The sequence below is a fragment of the Oryzias melastigma genome, linkage group LG17, assembly GCF_002922805.2.
Source record: "Oryzias melastigma strain HK-1 linkage group LG17, ASM292280v2, whole genome shotgun sequence".
In the NCBI taxonomy this organism is placed as follows: Eukaryota; Metazoa; Chordata; class Actinopteri; order Beloniformes; family Adrianichthyidae; genus Oryzias; species Oryzias melastigma.
In genome coordinates, this window is record NC_050528.1 from 24536342 (window position 1) to 24559167 (window position 22826).

The 22826-nt window shown below is 37.2% G+C and overlaps 1 protein-coding gene across 2 annotated transcripts in view; it reads left to right on the top strand.

The window, feature by feature from the left end:
* LOC112147212 (cAMP-specific 3',5'-cyclic phosphodiesterase 4B) overlaps positions 1 to 22826 on the top strand; it is a 71644-nt gene that overhangs the window by 15544 nt on the left and 33274 nt on the right. Inside the window, exons 3-4 of one of the 2 annotated variants that reach the window (XM_024273436.2) lie at positions 8321 to 8448; positions 14605 to 14852. In XM_024273436.2, the coding sequence (XP_024129204.1) occupies positions 8407 to 8448; positions 14605 to 14852 (290 nt within the window). In that variant the 5' untranslated portion in view covers positions 8321 to 8406. Of the gene's footprint in view, positions 1 to 8320; positions 8449 to 14604; positions 14853 to 20576; positions 20867 to 22826 lie in introns of those variants that run through there. The other variant, XM_036216147.1, reaches the window with a different exon arrangement.

The window sequence follows — 22826 nt, forward strand, 5'->3', positions numbered from 1 at the left end:
ATTTGTAAAGGAACAAGCAGCCTTTGGGGAGACGTCCTTTTGCCGTGGTTACAACAGTGAGAGGTCACTTGAGCAATAAACCTCATGGAAATCCTCCTTTCTCTCTGTGTAGTGCAGTGATCTTTGGAAATCGGAGGGCTTTATGTGGCTCTGTTATATGTATCACTCTTGAAGTTTTATTTGTCTGAAAGAAATCTAGGCAGATAATATTAGCGATGAGAACTACACTAATGTTTCTTGATCAAGGTCTCCTTAGAGAACATTAGACCGTGTGCATATATTAACTCGTTTAATAGTCTTGGAAGTCTTGCTGTAGCCATACAGGCTCTAGTCTACTTTGCTAAACTGCCTGTTAATGCTACATTTGTAAGTGAAGTGCTTTTGTGGTAAGACCAGCTGAGGGCATGGACTGTTTCCATTGAAAACTTCTCTGCTGATGATAAACAGCCTTTTTTTTGTTACTACGGACTCTAGTATTGCACGGAATCCTCGTTCAGTGATGCATCCAGCTTTTGGGAAACGGCAGTTAAATCAAAGGGTCAAAGTGTGGAGAAACTGCACAAAACTGATTGCTTCAAGACTGACTGATTTATTTCATTGTGATGTGATAAAAATCCCAATCTTCTGATCAGTCTAATGGTGATCATACTGTGTATAAATAACACAAACATGAAATTATCCTTATCGTTGGAGAAAGTCTTAATTTGATTCTATCTGATGTACCATAAGTCATATCTGAATTAGGAGCATCAATTGAACCAGCCAAAGTAGAATACAAAAGTCATTGAACTGCATGTTATTTGTAACTTTTTAAAATATAATCTTCCAGTTTCAACAAATAATGATGAATGTTACTGCATCAAACCTTATCAATTTATTAAATACATGTTATCTATGGATTTATTGTGATGCCAAAAAGAAAGAAAAAATCAACCAGTTAAAATAGTTTTTTTCATATGTTCAACATTACTCAAGCAAACAAAAATATTAAACATTTCTATAAAATGTTATTTTACTAATGTTTTTACCATTAATCACTTGTAAATGAAAAAATCTTTATATAACACAGCAAAGTGAGTTAAAATTAGGACACAAGTTAGAAAAGTAACCCAATAGTTGAAAAATGAATCATCATTTGTGATGGTATCTGGTGAGACAATCTCTCCAAAGTGATGTGATTCTACTTCCAAATCTCCAACAGTCAGCGACCAAACTCTGTCCTCAGAGATGACGCTCGCCCCCAATGAGTACTTCTGGAGTTTGGGAGCGGAGAGGATGTAATGGCCTGCCAGCAGTCTTGACCTGGACTACACTGAACACTTGTGGGAACAGCTTGGGCATTCTGTCGTGCCAGAGTGAGCAATACAACCTGATGGCTGACTTTCAGGGCGGTATTTCTCTACATGAAACTCAGGCTGCTGTTTGTTAAATGTTAGTATTTCTTTTAATTTACCACTATTTATTTTTTCTAAACCTCTGTCATCCTGTCCAACAAACAAGAGTTGGTGATTTAATTTTACTTAAGAAAATGTTTTGTTTTTTTTTTTCTTCCGGGTATAACTCAAAAACTCATCTCTGCTTCATGATACAAAAGCAGAGCGACACAATTATTGCTTTTAAAAGATTGTTTTGCCTATTATTTGACTTAAATCTGGCTAAAGAGTCCTGATGTATAATAACTGGATTTTTACAAGTATTTTGTCATCTTGTGTAGTCTTGGCTCTGTGTGTACTGCTTAATGATTGTGATCCTATTCCTGTTCACTGACTGGACTACAAGTCCGGAATAAAGCATATCTATCCATCTATCTATCTAAAAATAAAAGATCGATACATGGTGAGAACCCATAGAGAAAGGACTAAATATGGCAATATATTCCAATATCAATATTTGGGCACACCCCAAGTAGAAATGGTCAAAATGATCTGCTGCAGTTCAAACCGAGCATCAGAATAAAGGTGGTTTAAAGAGGATAGGTAGTTTATTGCTGGTGCCAGTTGGGCTGGTCTGAATATTTCAGAAACTGCTGATCTACTTGGATTTTCTCCCACAACCATCTCTAGGGTTTACAGAGAATGGTCAGAAAATGAGAAAAATATTCAGTGAGTGGCAGCTCTGTGGGTGGAAATGCCTTGTTGATATCAGAGCAGAAAGGCCAGACTGGTTCCAACTGATAGAAAGACAACAGGAACTTAAATAATCACTCGTTACAACCGAGTTCTGCAACACGTCAAACTTTAAGGCAGATGGGCTACAGGAGCCACTTTTGTTAGCGAAGAACAGGAAACTGAGGCTATAATTCACTCAGGCTCACCAAAATTAGACAATAGAAGATTGGAAAAATATTGCCTGGTCTCACGAGTCTTGATTTCTGCTGTGACGTTTGGATGGTAGGGTTAGAATTTGGCATCAACAACATGAAAGCATGGATCCATCCTGCCTTGTATCAATGGTTCAGGCTGGTGGTGATGGTGTAATGTGTGGGGGATATTTTTCTTGGCACACTTTGGGCCCCTTAGTACCAATTGAACATGGCTACAACACCACAGCCTACCTGAGTACGGTTGCTGACCATGTCCATCCCTCTATGACCACCGTCTACTATCTTCTGAATACCATCTCCAGCAGGGTAAGGCGCCAATTCATTAAGCTGGAATCATCTCAGACTGGTTTCTTGAACATGATAATGACTTCACTGGACTCAAATTGCCTCCAAAGTCACCAGATCTCAACCCAACAAATCACCATTGGGATCTGGTGGAATAGGAGATCGACATCATGGATGTGCAGCTGACAAATCTGCAACAACTGTGTGATTCTATCATGTCAATATGGACCAAATTCTCTGAGGAATGTTTCCAGTACCTTGTTGAATCTATACCTGTTCTGAAGGCAAAAGGGGTCCAACCCGGTACTAGCAATGTAAATGATATGGTACGGTATACAATTCTAACAAAAGCCGTTTACTTTTTCTCAAGTCAAGTGGCAAAACTAACTTTGATCACAGAAACACAATTAAAAAGAACAAGCTACCTGGGATTGCCTCTGGAAAAAAAAGAGAACTCCCTTTGCTCCTTGTTAAAAAGGAACCCCGCTATGTGGGAAATTTATTGTTGTGTTGTTAAGTGAGGAGATGATTAATAGTGTCTGATGGCATCAGAAGAAAGTGATTCTTTTTGTTGATGGTTTCTGCATTGTTGCCGACTTGGCAAGGTGGACAATAGAAATAACTTTTTGTTATTTTAATACTTTGTTAATGTTTTGTGAATTTTGCTCACAGGAAGTAAAACCTTAAATCTGGTGATTTTTCTGGGTTTTTTTAAAGACTTTTGGGGGACTATGACTATGACTTGAAATATGCACTGTTCCCATTTTAATAAAGAACACTAACAGAGGCTGCCGTAGGCAAGTACCACAACCCCAACTGCATAAACCGTATAGGTGGACAGGTTTTTAAAACTATTTGCAGTCAGAGCAAGAGATCCTTACTTGGGTATTCCTTAATAGTCATCAGTGGAGTGTAGAACTTTATTTGTTATTATCATTTTTCTCATGAATTTGGTAATTTCAACACAGCTTATGAGTACACACTAAGCTCTTATATATCTAGTCTTATGCTGACTGAATCTGCCTCATTCTTTGAAAAACAAGTCTTTTTTTTTTTTTTTAAGAAAAAGCAAAATGTTAAATACTAAATGTTGCACGTCTGACATTGAGTAAAGCAAAATGTTAAATAAGAGTTGCATAATTCTTTCACCATTTCATTAGTTACTAACTAAAGCTGGCTCTAAAAAAATAAATCAATAAACCATGGGCCGATCTAACTAACGGCTTCCATAGTAATTCACAAGGGTGAGGCGCAGCACGCTAATAATTAACTCGTAATGTTTTTCTCATCAGCAGACATCAGTGAAAGTAGAAGGTTTAGCTCCTTTCAAACAAACACTGACTTTTTCCATCTCATGTTTCTTTCAACAGTGCCTTCAGAGATGGATTGTAGCAATTATTGTGTACATCTCTCCTTATTCATCAGTAAATCAAAAAGGGAACCATTCATAAAACTCTTGGTTGCCAAAACATGTGACGTGTGACCTGGTGGAAGAACATAGATCTATGCACAACTGAATGGGGCTGAGTCCGTGCTTCAACTTCCTGATTTTTGATTGTATCAAAATTGATTGATTTAAATGAATCCTAACAATGTTGTTACCTGGAGTGTCGTCTTAGCATCACATGTGACTGCATCACGTCACTTAACTGTTAGAACATTTTGACTTACCCTTTCAAATAGAACCTGTTCCAACAACAATTGGGCTCTCTGGGTACTTCTGTATGCGTTATTGACATATAAAAAGATTACTACACCGTTCCAAAAGTGGTTGTTTGACTCAGCACAGCAAAGGTACAACAAAGATCCCTCAAAGGTGGAACAAAGCAGATTTGTTAATTAAAGGTTTTGTCACACTTTGATGCTAAAGAGAATTAAGAAGTGTGTTAGTGAATTCTAATGGCATAAAAATAATAAAACTCGTATAAAAGCTTTTTTTAAGTTTAAGATCATCACTTTGGAGGGAGAAAAGTAAAAAAACTAAACTAAAAAAAAATTGAAGACAGGAGTGGACATTCGAGCAAACCATCTTATATAGACTTTGCAGTGCTTTAGGAAATACAAAACATCTAAACACTTTCAAATTATTTTTAATGAGAATGTTAGATGTTCAAGTTCGCAGCAAGATCAAAGGAAGATTGATAAAGTCTGATTAATTTATAAGAACTTCAAGGAAAAACATGAAAGAACATGGAAGCACGCACGACTGAATTTTACAAAATGCACCCGAGGAAATCTAATAACTTAGTGCAACAGGAAAACAATCAGAAGCTACAAGCCAACATTAGAACCAAACAAATAAAATAAATTAGGTTTGATATGATCTCAGTCAAAGTTGAGACATCTTCGGAATTATTCTGCTGCTCGTATTGATCTTGATGCTCTCCAGTCATTGATTGTAAATGGGCTGAGTGACCCCTCCCCCCGTCAGGGTCCTAATAGAAAGTACCCATCATTCCCAAGAAGCTGAAGACTACTATTGAGAAATAAACAGCTATTACTCCATCATTATATTTGTCCTAATAACCATTCTTACTTTGCCACTTTTTTTTTTAACTCGTTTAAGTCATTCAAGTTATTAACTGACCAATTTTATGCCTTAATAAAATGCACATGTGGTCTCACATCAAATATTCAAATATCATTATTTGATTGACAGAATGACTTCCAACAAGCTCACTCCAGATTAGTGAGTGCGGTTGCCATAGAAATTTAGGCCCAATCCGAATTCTTCCCCTCTCCCTACCCCTAGTCCCTCCCCCTTCATTTAGCCCTCCAAAGGGAGGGTTATGAAAAAATAGTGTCTAATATTTTGGACGTTACTTTCACTTAATGTCATCAATAATCACCAGTCCGCTAGCATTAGAGCGGAGCTTCCGGTGGTTGAATATACATAACAACAGCGGTTTTATAACTTTAAAAAGGTCGTGCTACAACAAAAAGTCATTACTTACAAATTTTGTGATCCAACATGGCAACATCTATATCGCCAGAAAATGACGACTGAATTGACTTAATTTGGTTCAATCGTTGAATGAATCATTCATTCATTTATACAGCACTTTTCTTTAACATGCCGTTAAACACAAGGTGCTTATCATAAAAAACATATAAGCTTTAGTTAAAAAAAAATAAAATAAGAAGTTATATAAAAAGCAACTGTAATTAAAAACCAGGTTTTAAATACACATACAAAAAAAAAAAAAAAAACTACAATAAAAAGGAACCGAAAGCAAGTTATTTTCTATGGGTAATATCACATTCACTCTGGCCAGTTCTCTTATACTGTCCATGGTTCTAACATAATCATAAATAATGTAAAGAAACATCAAGTATGGGCTGAAATGTGTCTGACTGTATCAAATATTAAAAGAAACCAATCCATTACTGATAAAGATCTTTTCTAATTTTCTGTTTTAATTGTGTTGAATGGGGTATTGTAAAATGTCTTGTTGTTTGAGTTTGAATATCTATAAAAAACAAAAAGGGTTGATTACAGTTAAATTGTCACTAAAAAACATGTTTTTAGTTAAAGTGTTTGCACAGCAACAACTATATATTACTAACTGCAATTCATCAGCATTTTGTATAAACTATGAGCAGTGCCATGTTGTTTGTAGCTGTAAAATTATCTTTTTCATTTGTCAAGAGTCCTGTCATGTTCTACTGACTGCAGCACAAGGGCAGAGTGCCTGCGGGCCAACGGGCTATAGTGGGTGGAAACTGTGGAGATCAATAGTGTCAAGCAAAACATCAATAGATTTCTGTCACATAAATTAGTCACTCATGTCTGCCCCGTGGTCATTTTCCAACCACTGTCGTCATTCCAGAATTGACGAGGGCTCGCTGTCTGAATTCGAGCCTGCAGATGGAATCAGAATGAACGCTTTTTTTTGTTTGTTTATTGCTGGAGCTTCTGGTTTATACTACTCTTCAGTGTCATGTATACTGTAGCCGTACTGTATTCAAATGGACAAAATCTTCACTTTTTTAAAATACAACCGGAAACATTCGTTAATTTTAGAAAATTTTATTGCTGTAAAATTAAGACCAGAAAACCCATAAAATTATTTTTCTATGAAATGTCAAAATGAACTCAATTATTAGGATTCTTCCAAGAAATTCTACTTGTAAAACTTTAAAATTCAGATTCAACCGGTTCTCCTTTTATAAAGACATCCTTTCCTGATTAGACATCGACATAGTACATTTTAGCCTGATGAGTATGTCCATCGCTAAATAAGAATTGATTAGAAACTAAATTACTGACAATTTGACATTTTAACCTTTTATTGACACGGGTAAACACAGTGATTGGAGCTTATTTTTTAACAAACATGAATGTCTGAACCAAGCTTCTTTATTATTTACCCTTTATTGAAGCCTAGAAAGTGTTTAGATTCATCTTTTAAAATATTAAGGTTTTTGGCCTAGTATGTGGACTATTTTTAGTGCAGGGTTTCTTTTCTCGCTTAAAATAAAGCAATGGTGGTGTCAGATTGTCCTCACACTTGTACTTGAGCTGGCTCCAGCCAGTGTTTTACCAGAAGAGGATTTAGCAGTAATAATACATCAGTAAAAAATGACAATTACAATTAAGTTTTTCTAAGTCCTCCTTTAAACAGCAGTTTAACTGTTCTGTTTTGTTTCTTTAAGTACAAGCTTTTTCAGACACACAAATCAGTTAACTTGACCTGTACCATCCAATACCACTTTTATAGCAAACATTGCTCCCCTTCCGTCAGTTTTAAACTAAAAAATAAGTTAATTCATTCAAAAATCTTGGAAATAACACATCCTGAATGACGACAGCATCCTCAATCATTTCTAAGAATCCTGACTACAGGAAGAAAGCTAGTCTGCTCTCAATGTCATGGAAAGGTGTTGAGAATTCAGCTCCAGCTCCATGCTGAGGGAACAATGCAGGGCAGAAGACTTTTCGGTCATGAGCCACATGGGCTCTTCCCCCAGAGATTTATTCAGAAACAGAGCTGAATGCTTTCAGTCAGTGTGCTACGAACCATCTCCATCACTGGTGAACGATGCCTGGGGCACAGCAGTGTTTTTGACACATATGAGGAGTAATGCTGTCTGCGTTCTCTCTGAGCGAGCAAAAGATGTGGAGCCACTGCAGGTCAGAGGAGCTGCCTCTGTGTTTTCTTTTTGCACCTGAATGACTGTCTGGATATTATGGGATAGTCTCTCATTATATTTGACTGGCTTGCTTTCATGTCTCACAGATTTTTCTCATCCCCAATAACCCAGATAGGATAGATTTTACTGGTCTGTAATAGAGTTTTATGTGTCTGTGTTTCATTACCTGATTTCACATCTTCTCTAGCGTGTTTTTATAAATATCCTCTTTTTTATGATTTGCCAGACATGGAAAAACTGATCAAATTTAAAACATAAACTTACATTGCATTTGATCAATATAGAGAAATATCTCTTTTTTAAAATTTAGTGTCTCCCTCTCAGCATATTTTCTACATCACAAATAAGCCCTTTTTCAAACTGCATTTTTTCATCTGCTTCTGATTCTCAACAATTTGAATAAAGACATACCCAGAAACACATTTTAATCTTAAATTATTTTATATATGTCCTTCATCATTAGAAAAAGGCCACAAATACATTTTAAAAACACCATAAAACATGATTTTCATCAGAGTTGAATATTTTCCTTTTTCTTTCCCACCCCTCCATCTGCAGTGGTACCAGTGAGGCTGCCCAAAGCAGTAGAAGCTCTGCTTCTTTCTGAGAGATCTACCGCGGATGGTCTGTTTGAGCGTCCCAGGATGAAGAAAAGCAGGAGTGCCCAGGGTGTCACGCCAGGTGATGTAAGTGCATTTTTTTAAATATTTAATCCTTAAAATTACAGGTTATTTATTTTTTTTTTCAGAGATTTTCTGCTTTTTGTTACTCAGCTTCTTTAGTGGTTACGATTTCAGAGTTTGCACACCTTCCAGAAGTGTGCATTTAGCTTCTGCTCCCTCCTAAGTAAACGTTAAACTCCTGCTGGAAAGTGTGCCCACAGTGAGGTGCAGCATGTCCATGCCACGGTGTGTGACTCATAAACGGATGACTGTTCTGGCAGAACACACCGCAGAGTGGGAGATGTGTGTGTGTGTATGCATGTGCATTCTAGGACTTGGATAAGCATGTTTTTTGTGTCCACAATAGATAAAGAAAAACGGAGGCAGAGTTGAGTTCCTTTTTTTAAGAAGTTGTCTGAACGGCACGATAGCAGTGAAGACAACAGGAAACGGTTAAGGCCAGAGTCTAGAAGGAAACGAGACCATGAAGTTGAAGGACAGAGAACTGACAGAGAGCCCCATCTGTTTCGTTCCTGGTGTTTATGACTGGACAGGAAGGTTAGATTCATTTGACATATTCCAACTGGAGCTTGGAAGCCAAGCCAAAAGTTGGATAATGAGAGTTTTCCTGCTGTGACAGGCCACCATACCTTAACACAACCCAGTTTTAAAAAGTAAATAGAACGGAGGACTTTCCGTGTGCTTCAGCATGTTTTTTTTCCCCTAAATTTGCAAACTAATGTGCTGGTTGTTGATGGCGAGTAGACCCACTCTGATGAAAATTATGTTTTGGGTGTTTTTAACATGTTTTTTGACATTTTTCTGATGACAGGAATTATAAAAAAAAAAAAATTAAGCAAGAAATTGCATTTTTGAGTAATTGTCAGCAGATGAAAAATTGACATATGAAAAAGAGCATATTTGTGACATAGACAATCCGCTCTGGGCGGGCTACAAGCTTAGCTCGCTCATGTTCAGGTGTGCATGAGGAATGATGGAGAATCAACACCTATGTACTGTCCACTTTCAAAGATTGACACAACTATAGCAACATATAGAGTTGTTGGCCTGATGTAGTCAATTCCAGAGATTACAAAAACAATAAAATTCCAATTCATCTACCTGCAAATTACTAGTTCAATGTATGTCTTTGTTTTCCTCGTGTGAGCAGGCATCTGGCTCAAAACTACTCTTTTATAGAAACTGTCTTAAACAACGACACAAGTTTTTTGGCTAAAAAATACATAATCATTAATTAAAAAAAAACACTGGGAACACTTTTACAAGTTCTAACATCTTGATTTGTCCCGTTTAAATCCTGCTTTCTTTCTCTTACAACAGTCGGATGTAGCAGTTGGAGCTCGATGATGTAACATGTACTTGTTAAGTGTCTTTTCATCAAACTACATTCTTTGTCATTCAGCTTAAATCAATTCCACTTTCTTTGCTTATAACAATTAAGTCTAGCTTTGAATAAAGGTGCCCTTATTTTTTGCTTAACTTTTGCCTTGGCTCTTTTCCCAATGTTTTATTTCTCAAGGTGGTTTAATTTTATGCATGGAGAGTCTAATTTAGTGGTGGGCATTTTGGCCTTCATTGACATAAATTTTCTTTCAGTCTTCATTCATACCTCTAAAAATGTAATCAACATTACACCAAGACTTAAGAACCCGTACAGAATCACAGATGAACACAATCAAAGCACACTGTCTACAGGGGCAGCTGTGGTGCAGAGGTAGAGTGGTCGACCACTCGTCTGAGGATCATAATGCCACCTTGTTGCCCCATGTAACTAAGTGTTCTTGGGCAAGAGACTGAACCCCACACTGCTCCTGGTAGTTTTTACATAAAGCCAAATATTTATCATAATTACTTGTAAATTTGCCATCTACTTATCGTAAAATTGTAAGATATACTTTATTTTGACTTTGGAACAATACAATAATTACTTAAATAATTTAGAAAGAAATGTTTAAATAAACGAATGAATTTGATGCTGTCTTCTACTAACTGAAATCATGATTTTTTAGTTTGAGTTGTACATAATAGATTTATTTCACCACACAGCCTCTGCAAAAGTTCATCTCAAACCCAATTCACTCAATTTCACTTAAATAAATGTGATACAGACTCTTTTCTGTTCCTGAAATGTAATAACTCCATCATAGTGTAAGGCCACTGTGTTAGATTAAATTCTGTGCCTGTCTCTCCTCTTTTAACAAGGCTTTTCAGAAGTGCCACAGAGAGCACTCGAGTTGTTTTGGTTCCAGAGCCAAGAAAATCCTTTCATCCTCATCGAGATACATCGACTCCACATCTTTTTAAAAGTACTGCTGCGGTGCACTACCTCCCTTTGAGACCCATTATTTTACACTCAAAATTTTCCTTTAATGTCAGTCATGTTTAGCACATGCATGTCGGAGACTGAAGTTAAAGTTGCAGTATTTTCTTTTCCAGATCCACTTTGTTTTCGGCACATTTAGCTAAAGTCCTACTTTATTCTTCTATAATTAAAAGAGCTTTTTCTGAGCTAAAAGTTTAGTGTCTAAAATAATTTTTATTTCTAGACTTTTTGTTTGTATTTATTCAGACTAAGAACAAGTGCCAATGCTTTAAGGTTTTATATGAAACTCAACACTGAAAAAATAAACCATTCTGAAAAGACTTATCTGTCTTCCAAACAGTAGCACTTTATTTACTATAGTGTATCTAAGAAAGACTAAAGCAATCAATCTGACAAACCTCGACTCTTAGAAAAGCAGAAGAGTCAGCAAAGCTGTCTCCTGCAACAATCAGAAAGAACAACAAACTGTTCTGTGTATCTTTTCCTCCTTCTTTCTTCTTTTTCCTGTCAGGAACCTCTGTTCTCTTTTTTCTTTTTTTGCAGTTCTGTCTCTGTTATGTATCACAGGGGACTGCTCTGCCAATGCACTGATTCACTTTCACAGGTTGACTCAAGCTCTCTGCCTCTCACTCAGTTCATCAGTTAGCCCGCTATGCCGTAGGTTCATACTCATTCAGGCTCATAGTTTACATTTTAACCAGCTGTTCATTCATTTATCGTTAAAGTCCGACACCAACCATACATTTTTTACTGTAAAGTTGTTCTCAATGACCTTTTAATTATAATTATGACGTTTTTAGCCAAAATCAAGAAGCTTTTGTTGATTTTAAAGCATATTTTATGCACATTAAACACAATTCTGTTGACACAGAGGAACCCCTGCCCCCGCCCCTCCTTTCCATCACTGAAAGCTTAGTTTGCACACTAAGGCTTGAGCTTATAGCCTTCAGGTAGTATTAGCGGCACAAAAATAACAACGAGTAATATTGGTTCAATCCAGTCGTACAGTTTTGAAATGGAATCCCAATTAGCTTCAGCAAGAGTGCTGAATGCTCATTTTATTTCACATACCTAAGTGTGAGCGAGTGTGCGCAGGGGGAGAGGAGACTTTGAGATGCCCATATCAGTAGCTCCATCATTAGTCTTAGCATTTTCAAGCATCCAGTTTTCATTTACTCCTGATTTGGATGAAGAAATATTCAGAAACACAATTTGATTGTCAAAAAAAAAATATGAGAAAACTGAGAAAATGCTACAAGAACATATTAAAAACACAAAAAGACCATTTTCATTTGATTGGGTTTATAAAACTAAAAATGTTTATACCTTAAGAGAAAAAAAAAACATAAGAAAATGAGTGGTACTGGGACTATCGAAGAGTTAAATCTTTTTAGCAATCTCTTTTTGATCAATTCACAAAACAGTATGATTTTGTTTTAACCAAAACTGTTTTATGATGGAGTATTAGGACCACCATAATTTTTTTTAGTTTACAAGAAGAATAAATTCTAAGAAAAAAGTCTTGATTTTACAATAATAAAGTCTCGCATTTATGAGAAAAAGTCGTAATTTTACGAGTTAAAAGTCGTAAAATCCTAAGAAAAAAGAACAAGAATTATTAACAAGGAAAAAAAAATCAAGTTTTGGGGAAAATATCATTGTTGTGTAAGCCTCCATCAACATCACATGATGACTAAATCTATCAATGCAACCACATATGATGTTTTCTTAAATTATCTGAATTTATGTGCTATATTGCATTTGGACCTCTAGAACTACACCGGCAACAATGTCAACAACTTGCTCACCAGAAATCCACTCCTTGTGGGTCAAGAATCTTCTTCTAAAGAGGTTCAGGGTCCGGCAGATTCTTTTCATTGTCCTCACACTTAAATAAAACATTGTGAACTCACTAAAAAACTTAGTATTTTCATATTTGTGAAACCAATGCTGAAGTAACTGCTCACATTGCACTCTTCATCCCTCATGGGCCTACTGAAACACAATATTGGTTCATTTTTTGTTGTTATTTATATTTTCTTTGTGAAAATAATATTTATCATATATGTTAGAATTTAATCTTGTAAATTCCCAACTTATAACTTATGAAATTATAACTGTGTCGTCATAAAATTACGACCTTTTCTCATAATTTTGTGACTTGTAGTTATTTTATTTTTTTTTAAAGGGGGCCCTAATACTCCATTGCACTATTTCTCCCCGTTCCTGTTCCTGTTTGCTGGATCTTGTAACAACATCTCTTGGGAATTCATCCATTGATTGGCTTCCAGGTTCTCCACAGTGTTGGCTGAGACCTTGTAAGCCTTGACATGATAAAGTTGTGGCTGAATGATTTATTTGTAAAATGGGAAATCGAATGGTATAGCATGAGTTACTAAAGATTATTAACGATTGCAGGCATAGTGCTGCTATAGTTAGTTTTTTAGCTTATCACAGTTGTTCTGCATTAGAGTCGGTCAGTTATTTATTTAGCTTATAAATAACAAGAATCTTTACACACGTGCAATCAAACTGGTTTTGTTTTCATTATGAAATTCAAAATCCTGCCAGATCGTATATCAAGTCTCATGTTTATTTGTTGCCTGATATTTGTTGATAACCATTTCGGACTGTTTACAGTTTATTTGCATGACATCCGTATCAGAGCAAAACAAATCCAACTTCTGCCTCGGAGTTAAAAAAAGATTTCAAGATGTGTTATAGTGTTTTATATTTTGCCTCTAGTTAGGCACCTTCAGTGTTTTCACACATTTATTAAAACTAGTGCAAAATCAAATATTTTTTAACAGACACACAAACTTTTACTTATAAATTACAAATATATACTTTCTGGTACTTAACAAGAAGGAATTGCTGGCCGTGACAACTAAAACGTAACTATCTATAACGAACCATCCGCCCCTCTTCTAAACCCCTAAAGCAATCTTTCACGTATGGGTCATAAATGGGAATTTAGTCAAGTTTGTTAAATTAATGTCATTCAAGTATCTAGAATTTCTCAAACTTAACTAATACATACATTTATGAAATCTGTTTGGCCTAACGTTAACCCTGATTCCCACCAAGGCAGCCAGGATCATTTTTAACTGGAGAAGTTTGTCAGCCTTGATTACAGACTCCAGTTTCACATTGTTTGTGACCGTTTTACTCATCTCCTCCATTCATTCTCTCACACCTCACCCACACATTCAGAAGGCTGGCGTTTTCTTCCCTGTCTTAAAGCGCATTCAACAAATTCTTCCCTCCACATTTCTCTTCCTGATCATCAAGCCTCCTTTGTCATTTAAAACTCTGTGTTGTTGGCAACGTAAAGTGGAAGGGAACCGGCTGTTCTGTTTTCCCTAGGCGTCCTGGCTTGTTTACAACCCCGTCGTGTCAGCTCTGCTCTCGGGGCTCCTTCCTTAAACCCTCCTGCCAAAGCAGATGCATTAAACACACAATTTATCTCCAGCGCGACCTCATAAATATGTCAATTGGCAGCTCAAGTGTTGAGTGCTTCAAAATCAATTCTTTTTGTGAGAAATAAAAAACCTGGAATGGCAGTTGCTGACATTTGGCGCAGAGAATTGAGGTTAGCAGATGATGGAGCAACTCTTTACTGCTAAACATGAAATTATTGAATTTAATTTCACTCAAAGATTTTGTTTGATCTAGGTGTTGGATTTTCTTTTGTACATGGATTTTTTTATATTCTAGCAATTTATGATGAGTTGCCATGGATGCCATCCATGCTGCGAGACAAAGTAAAGTTTTCTAATAATACTATGAATTCAATCTTTCAGATTCCTATTAAAAGATTTAATTTTGTCTTTCAGGAGAACTTGGATCTGTCTGTGGGCCAATTTTCAGCAAGCAACACCCTTGGGGTGGAAGTGTGCAAAGTCCACCGTCGGTTTTCTGGCAACCTGCAGTTGCCTCCGTTGTCATGGCGACAGGCGGAGAAGGAGAGGGACAGGGGCAGGCCGCTGACACCCGAGGAAGACCCCGTGACCCGGACCAGACCCACAAGCCTGCCAATCGCCTCTCTGCCCCGCATCGACATCACGCAGGCCGACCCGGACAGGTGAGGTTTAGAAACACGATCTCTTAAAAACAAGAGCGCTGGTTGGTAAAAGGGTACACCTCTTAGCTGATATCCACAGATTTATTTTATTCCTAGCTTCTCTACTTTTTTCTATATGTTTTTTTTCTAACAGGTAGAGTGACCATATTCGAGCAATGCTTAGATGCGTGCAATTATATTACAACTCCACAAAATTGTATGATGTTTCAGCAATCTGGGTCTTAAAATCCAAATAATAGATCAATATATTTGGATATCTCCTCCTAAATCCTATAAAGCCTTTTTTGATATTTTGTTTAACTACACAGGCTATGTTATTGCTTAAAGCTATCACAACTTTTACATTTTCTTGAAAGTCTACCTTTGATTTTTGAGTGTTTTAGCGATAGTTCACTTCAGTAATTCTGTAAATGCATTTATGAGGTCAGACAAAACACCACCATTTCAGTTCATTACAACAGTCTTTTGATTATAAGAGTCACAGCAGGCTCATTCAGCCAAATCTGTTTGGATTTTTGACCTGATCATTCATGCTGGAATAGAAAATGTATTTGACCAAACAGTTTAAGCTCACAACTGACTTATACTGGCAGTGGGAGACCTCATCATATCCCCAAGAGATAGCCTGAGTCAGGGGTGTAAAACTCAATCGCACAGGGGGCCAAAATCCAAAACACACCTTAGGTCGTGGGCCGAACAGGATAAATATTTATTGAACACACCAAAACTACATATTTAAAACTTTAAAAACGTAAATTTTTAACACTATTGTGAATAAAAACAGGCAAGAATATTATTTCAGATTAAATCAAATTAAACCTTTAATAACTTTCAACATTTTACTCTCAATAAAATATATTTTGTCAAAATTATACAAGTTAAAAATAAGTGCATTAATAATTAATAATAATAAAATAAAATGACCTGGAGGGCCGTATCCGGCCCCCGGACCTTGACACATCTCTGTTAGGCAAAAGCACTAACTACCTAAAATATTCCTAGGTAACAGAGGGAGGTCAATAACCCCCCCTCTGTTACCTGTACAGAGGGAGGAATATTGTAAACGACACATCTGTGTGATTTGTCCATATGCACAATTCAATTCAGTTAGAAATTTTTTTTAAATTCCACACAGGAAGACTAGTGATGCCATAGAATTGAACAGTTCATGACTAGAGGTTCACTGCTAAACACCACAAAACTAGTTTGTCACTCCAAGCGCTCCCTGATCTATTGTGTGAGTTCAAAAAAATAATTGGATGAAAACCCTTTTTGTAGAGTAGTTTGTTTCAGAAACTGGTGATTCATCCTCTGATGTTTCAGTTGCAAACACGATTTAAATTGTCTTTTTTTGTTTCATCTCACAAAAGGTTTTTTTGTTCTCTGTGATGCAGGAGAAGATAACAAACACAGTTCTGTGCATTTAACAAGAAAAAATAGAGAAGTTTGCTTTAAAATATTGGCTGTTTTTTTTTAGTTCTGGATGACAAATAATGATGCCACCATTCAAAAAAGAGCTGGCTTTGTCTCATCCAGAGTTAACGCTGTTGTTTCATGTAAGAAAATAAAGTATTCATTTTTTTGTCTGATCTTAGGGACATTTTTTAAGCTACAGCGATATATATATATATATCCTTAAAATTTGTGTTGCAAGTTAACTTTCCATTGGAAAAAAATCTTTAATCTCTGTAGTGCTCAAACACAAATCAAACATCAAAGGTTTAATGTATCTGGAATGAGTGGAAAACCTTTTCTTCTTTAGAGAACATCAAGCTGCAGAAGATCAACACAATTCTGTTCTGTGCTGTTTTTGATTTATTTACAAAGCTCTCAACTATAATTGAATTAAATTACTTTACAAAATTAGATTGATCTCCTTTTAGACTTTTTTTACCATGTAAACATACAGTATGTATACTCTATTTGAAAGTAGTTATATAGAAGCTGATGACTTGTAAAGTCAAAATTGCATCTTGGAAAAAAAACATTTTAATTTGTTTTATTGACAAATATTTTTTTCTGGTGACAAGCAAAATATTTCCAATTTCAGATGTGTTAGCTAAAAATTCATTTCCTCTTAAAAACTTGTTTTGTTTAGCAAAACTCTTCTAAGCTTCTCTAGAGCATATCTTTGTGGTGACTGAAGGACTCTACTCTAACGTACAGTCCATAGGGTTGAGATAAATATTTACCTCCAGTATCAAAGTGGAAAGTAGAAAAGCTCAAAGGTTAAATGTAGTTTTTTAAATTGAAAAAAAGTCAGAGACAAAGCTCCTGGTCCAGAAAAAAATCATTGGTACACATAACAACAGGAAATAGAGCTGGTTAAAAAACTCTGCACAAAAGTGGTGGGTGTTTTTTGATAACTTTGATGCATGGAAAACGAGAAAGAACTTAAATGTGGGCTGGAGCAAATTGTTCAATTAAAGCATTGAGTCTTATTGGACAGATGGTCAGCAAACTTTTTGTAAGCTGCATCTTAATACACTTTAAGGGCCTAAAATATGCAAAATCAACTTGTTGAGCTTTTAAATCTATTATAATGTTAATTTTCATGAAAAACAACCAAAATGTATTTTGATCCATTCACGTATTTCTGAGCATTTCTGTAAAACAAAGCTCTCTGAGCACCAGCCCCTCCCAACCCACAAAAACAACTGGGTTCTGACATGGTGACATAGACCAGTGAGAACAGCCCCTTTCAGGAAGAGTGCGCTGACAGCACCGCCCCCAGTCCAACACCAACACCTAATTTCTCCACAGAGGTAGCGGTGATCAGCCAAAAACTTTCATTTTACATGCACAGTATGTACATCCATCTTTGCAAGAGTCCGGATGTTGTTTATTTTCATGCCAAGCGGTCTTTGGACCTGCACCAGTTCAAGGCCCAGTAGTTGGGGACCCCTGATTTAATGCGAATAGACAGCATGTCAAAAACGACAAGTTGGGGACACCCAAAATGTCAAAAAGTGATGCGGAGGGGGCCCACACCATCCATCCATATATGTTAAGTTAGATGCAGGAATGTGTAGCGACATCGGATATGATATGTACATTCAAGAATGCACTGAACACGGGTTCTTGAACCTGCTTTTAGCATTTAGTGTTCACGCTGGACTGTTGCTACGATACAAGCACATGAACTCACAGTTGGAAGAGGCTTGGTTCAAAATGGCAAAACGGTGCAAGTCTCGCAAATCTCTGCTTTTTCTTTCACAGCTCTATTTCAATATATGAAATTCTTGGTGTCATATAATTCCATCCGGACACAAGCCACGATTATTCATTTCTTTTTCACAATCTCTTTTCAATCAGTTTGCACTTTCATGAATTACAAGAGGACGCTACCCATACTTCAATGCCAAATCTAAGTCAACTGGTTTAACTTTCACACACATTCAATGACCGCACATTTTGGAAATACAGCCCAAAAACTGACTTGAAAACTTGCGTAGCAACGCGTGAAAACAAGAATTTAGAACATGGATGCCTGAAATACTCATACACATTTACGCAAACTTTTCAATGGAAGTAGTCACCTAAACTTAACGTATCGTTCACACATGGTGGGAACTTGGCATAACATGGATAAGTATTATACAAACAGAGAAACCATTGTTTTTATTGTTCATTTGATTATTGTAGAGTTTATAGGACATGCTAGAGACGCTATGTCTTCTGGCTGACCTGAGAACGTCTTGAGATTCCTTCAAAGACACAGGAGAAAGTGACTGACCTGGTTTTGGATAACCATGGATGGATGGGTGGATGGATTTTATGAATTCTTTTAGAATTTATCACTCGAAAAACATGTTTGGTCCAGTCACTGCTTTAACAAAGTCATATATTATTGTGGATATTTTTTATTATTTACTATAACAGGAAAAATATCAGACACAAACAAGTAGATGAAGGAATGTAAAGAAATTAAAATGATCCTAAACTGTTAGGCTAAGCTCTCTCAGTCTTTCATTTAAAAGGTTGTATCACTCTCCCTTTTTACCTTTTGGCCCCTGTTGAGACCCCTCATCCCCTCACATGTAGAGGAAGAGCCAACGGGTTGAATTAGGATTTTCTCTTGGCCTTCTTGTGACTTAAACAACCTCACTATGAGAGCACTCCGCTTCAGACTCCTTCTGATCCCGCACCAGCAGGTGGTGAAAAGTGCGCTTTGATGTCCTTATCAAAGCCTGAATTTAAAATGTGGCCCTGATATATTCCGCTGTGTTCTCTTGGAGCTAAAAGAATTTGTCATGACAGAAAACTCTGCTCGGCTGGTGTATCTTTTAGGGCCTGTTTTTCTTTTTTTATTTAAGGTCTGCTGTATTTGCTGCCTTCTCCCACAGACTGTTTCATGCAAGACCATGTTTAGCAGGAGTTTATTTCAAGCTGTCAAATGTGTCCCTGCTCAAGGGTTAGTTAGAGCCTGGAGGAGTAGTTCATCAAAGTGATTTAGAGGGGTGGAAAATCAGCTGGAAAGTTGCATTTAAAGGATTTTTTTTGTGGTTGTTGAAGAAAATCGTCTCCTGCCAATCAAAGATAATAGGAGGGTTTGAAAAATTTATATTTTGTCGAAACCCTGACAAAAGTATACAGACTGCAATCCAAAATGACAATATTTCTAGCAAATGTTTGGATCTCATGAGGTTCAGAAAAAAAATCTTTTCAAACGACAAATATTCTGTTACAAAACACATCTTCGTCCTTCTTGTTTTAGTGAAAGCAGATGAAACAGCTGCACGAACTTGATCATATCTTCATGTAAACACGCTCTGCGTTTTTCAGTTATCTGGTGCTGCCTTAAATGGGATTAAGGTGAGATGGAAAATCATATGCTCCTTCAGGCTTTGTTTCTATTACAAAAAAACTCAAATATTTCAGTCTGTAAAGCTTGCTCTGACGTTTAGAAGAAAAATAAATGGTTGAAATGCTGCAGTTTTTTTATATTATTCGGGTTTTGATTGGACACATTTCCAAACTGGAATAAGTCAAATTGTCTAATCTAAAAACGTTTTATCTGATCAAAGTATAAATCATCTCATTGCAGCTTCTATGGGGGATTTGCAACCTTTTAAAAGGAAGAGCTTAAAAGGTCAACTTGAAATGTATTTTTCAAACAAAAGTCAGCTTAAGTTATAATATTTCCTCTTTTTTCCTATGTGCAAAAAAACAAAAAGATCCTTTTAAGGTTCATAAATTCTCAAATCTCTCGAGAGGTTCTAGGTTTATATGAAAATTGATGGAGTCCACTGTTGACCTCAAACTTTTGTACATATTTATGCTACGCCTGGAAGTTTGGTTTATTTGACTCTTTTTTCTAGTTTGATGATAAAATTCTCTGCTTCTCCTCAGTCTTGCAGATGTCATCCAGGCGGACTGGCTTTCATCCTGTTTGGACACTTTTCACCTCTGTTGTTTTGAACGAGGCAGTTGTTTGAGGGGGAGACGCTGTTCTAATGAAACACAGTCTTGAGTTGAAACTTATTTTCTTTGTCACTGAAATAAAGAAGATTAGGTTTTTTTGTCAAATTTAAAGCTTTAAGAAGAACTGGCAGCAAAAGTTGAGGTTTAACAGGCCCCTCCACAACACTTTAAACTTTAAATAATGAATTCACACGGGTCCCGCATTAAGACCCCTATATGGTTTAGTCGGACACCATGTGATGTCAAGAGATGAGCGGGTGAGTTACTGGAGAAAAACTAATCTGCGACGTTTCCACACAGAGGAGAAAAGGACAGGCGGTCAGATGAACAGTGACGTTGGGCTCGCAGCGTTCCAGCCCAGATCTGGCTGAAGCTCTCTGCCAAGCCTGCGTTATTCCAGCAGGAGAGCTGCGACGGGACGGGATGGGATGGGGTTCTGTCAGTGAGCAGCCATAGTGTGGCTCAGTTGCTTCATCTGAACAGCAGAAGTGGAAGGCTGAAACTATGTTGAGGAGGTCCCCCAGGTTAAGAGCTGGGCACTTTGACTTCAGTGATGACGCTGTCAGCCGCGTTCGCCTCGGTGCTCACAGGTGACTTTCATAAATTATTATTTCTGCACATTTTTAAAGCAATTCTGTACATTTGTTGGTTGCCTAATGACACTGTGCTTGTTCACGTCGATCCTGGAAAATGCTGTTTTTATTTTATGGAAAGCAGGGATTGGAATGGTGTCCAGATTGACTTAGAATCGTCGCTTGGCATATTTTTAATCGCCACATTGCTTATTAATCTCATTTTATCTGGCTGAGGTGTGGGATTTAGTGACTGGAGCAGATAATCCCACACATGGCAGGAATTTAACATGTTCAGGGTTTAGGAGGATGCAAAAAAAAACGGCGCGGACACGTTTACTCCACACAGGCCATTCCGTTCATTTATTTGTACTCATTAAAACTTCGATGGAGATTTAGAGATTATATGTTTGTCCTCCTGGGTATTAAACCCTGACTTTTCACCTTTCAACTTTTGCCCATCGGATTACATAAAAAGCTAGCCCTCTTCTGCACCGAACCATACTGACAAGTGGATTATATCAGGCCGGAGCATCTGTAGGGACCTCACTGGTGTTTCCAGCCATTTTACAGGAAATGCTGAATCTTTTTATGACGCATGTACACCAGAAAAGAACCCCACGGTTAATTGCTTTTGCCTGTAGCTGTTATTCACTTCAATGTAATTGAATCAAGATTGCTCTCAATGTCTGCTTTTCTTTTCATGTGGTTTTTTTTCCCTTTTTTTGCTGATAATAGTCCAGAACCAACTAGCATCTATTTGTGAACTAATACAATTTTTAGCTATTTTTTCTCCTTTAAAATTACTTTATGCTTATTTGATTTTCTTTTCCAGGCACAACGACACTGATGCCATGAAATGAAAGAAAGGGCTTCTGCCACATTTTGCTCTCCAGTTAATCCCATAGCTGTAGCCCTCTAATAGACAAACACAGAGACCACATATGACCTAAAGCTGAGAACAGAACCACCTAAAGTTCAACAATAATGTCATTTAGACTACAGTCACATATCCCAAAATGACACATTTGAAATTGGGAGTCAGGAGTTTTATTTTTACATGTATCGCTGTGGCCACTGAGGTTTTAAGAAAAAGTTACGATGACAGGAGGATTTTTTGACATCCCGGGCACATTTGGTTACATCTTTTCACTCCCAACTCGTCATATATGGACGTATGGTTCCACGTCACTTTTTGTCATTTTTGGTGTCCCCAACTCATCGTTTTTTGACATGCTGGCTGTACAGATTAAATCAGGGGTCCCCAACCGGGTCCGAGGGCCACTTGGTAACGGGCCACAGACAGGGAAAGAACGCATATGCTAATCAGGGGTCCCCAATTTTCCAAATGTGGACCCAGAGCGGTACCGGTACCCTAACCCAGTACTAATGCCCGAACCCTAACCTGGTACCAGTTCTGCTTCCATAATAGCGTCCCGAGGGTTGGAGACAAAACATCATGAAATGGCAGGGACGGGCCCCGAACCATACGCCCATATATGAAGAGTTGGGAGTGAAAATGTGTTGGTATTGGAGGTAGCGTGGTGGCATTCCAGTGACAGACAGGTGGCGGGAAGACAGCAGCATGAAAATTGACTGATGGAAGGTTCTCCGAGATCCCCAAAATCATCTGATGATCGGCTGATTTCAGACTGCCACCCTCCAGCCACCCCCTGCCCCTGTGCTGCCATCAAAATTTGAGTTGTGAATGACCAGTGGTGCAGAATGACCCGCTTTAATACACCCCTGGACTACCAAGACGCTGGTGGCACTTGATATGACACACATTATAGGAAGCCAGTTTTTGTATGTTCATACATTCTAGTTATAATTAAAGAAAATTGATTTTTTTTTTTGGTACAAAGTGTGTTAATTTATCCAAAAGCATTTAAAACTGTAACATATTAAAAGTGGCTTTTGTTGCATAAATGTAACTTTTACAAATCTTGTCTGTGTTGGGGTTTTTTTTACGTTTTTT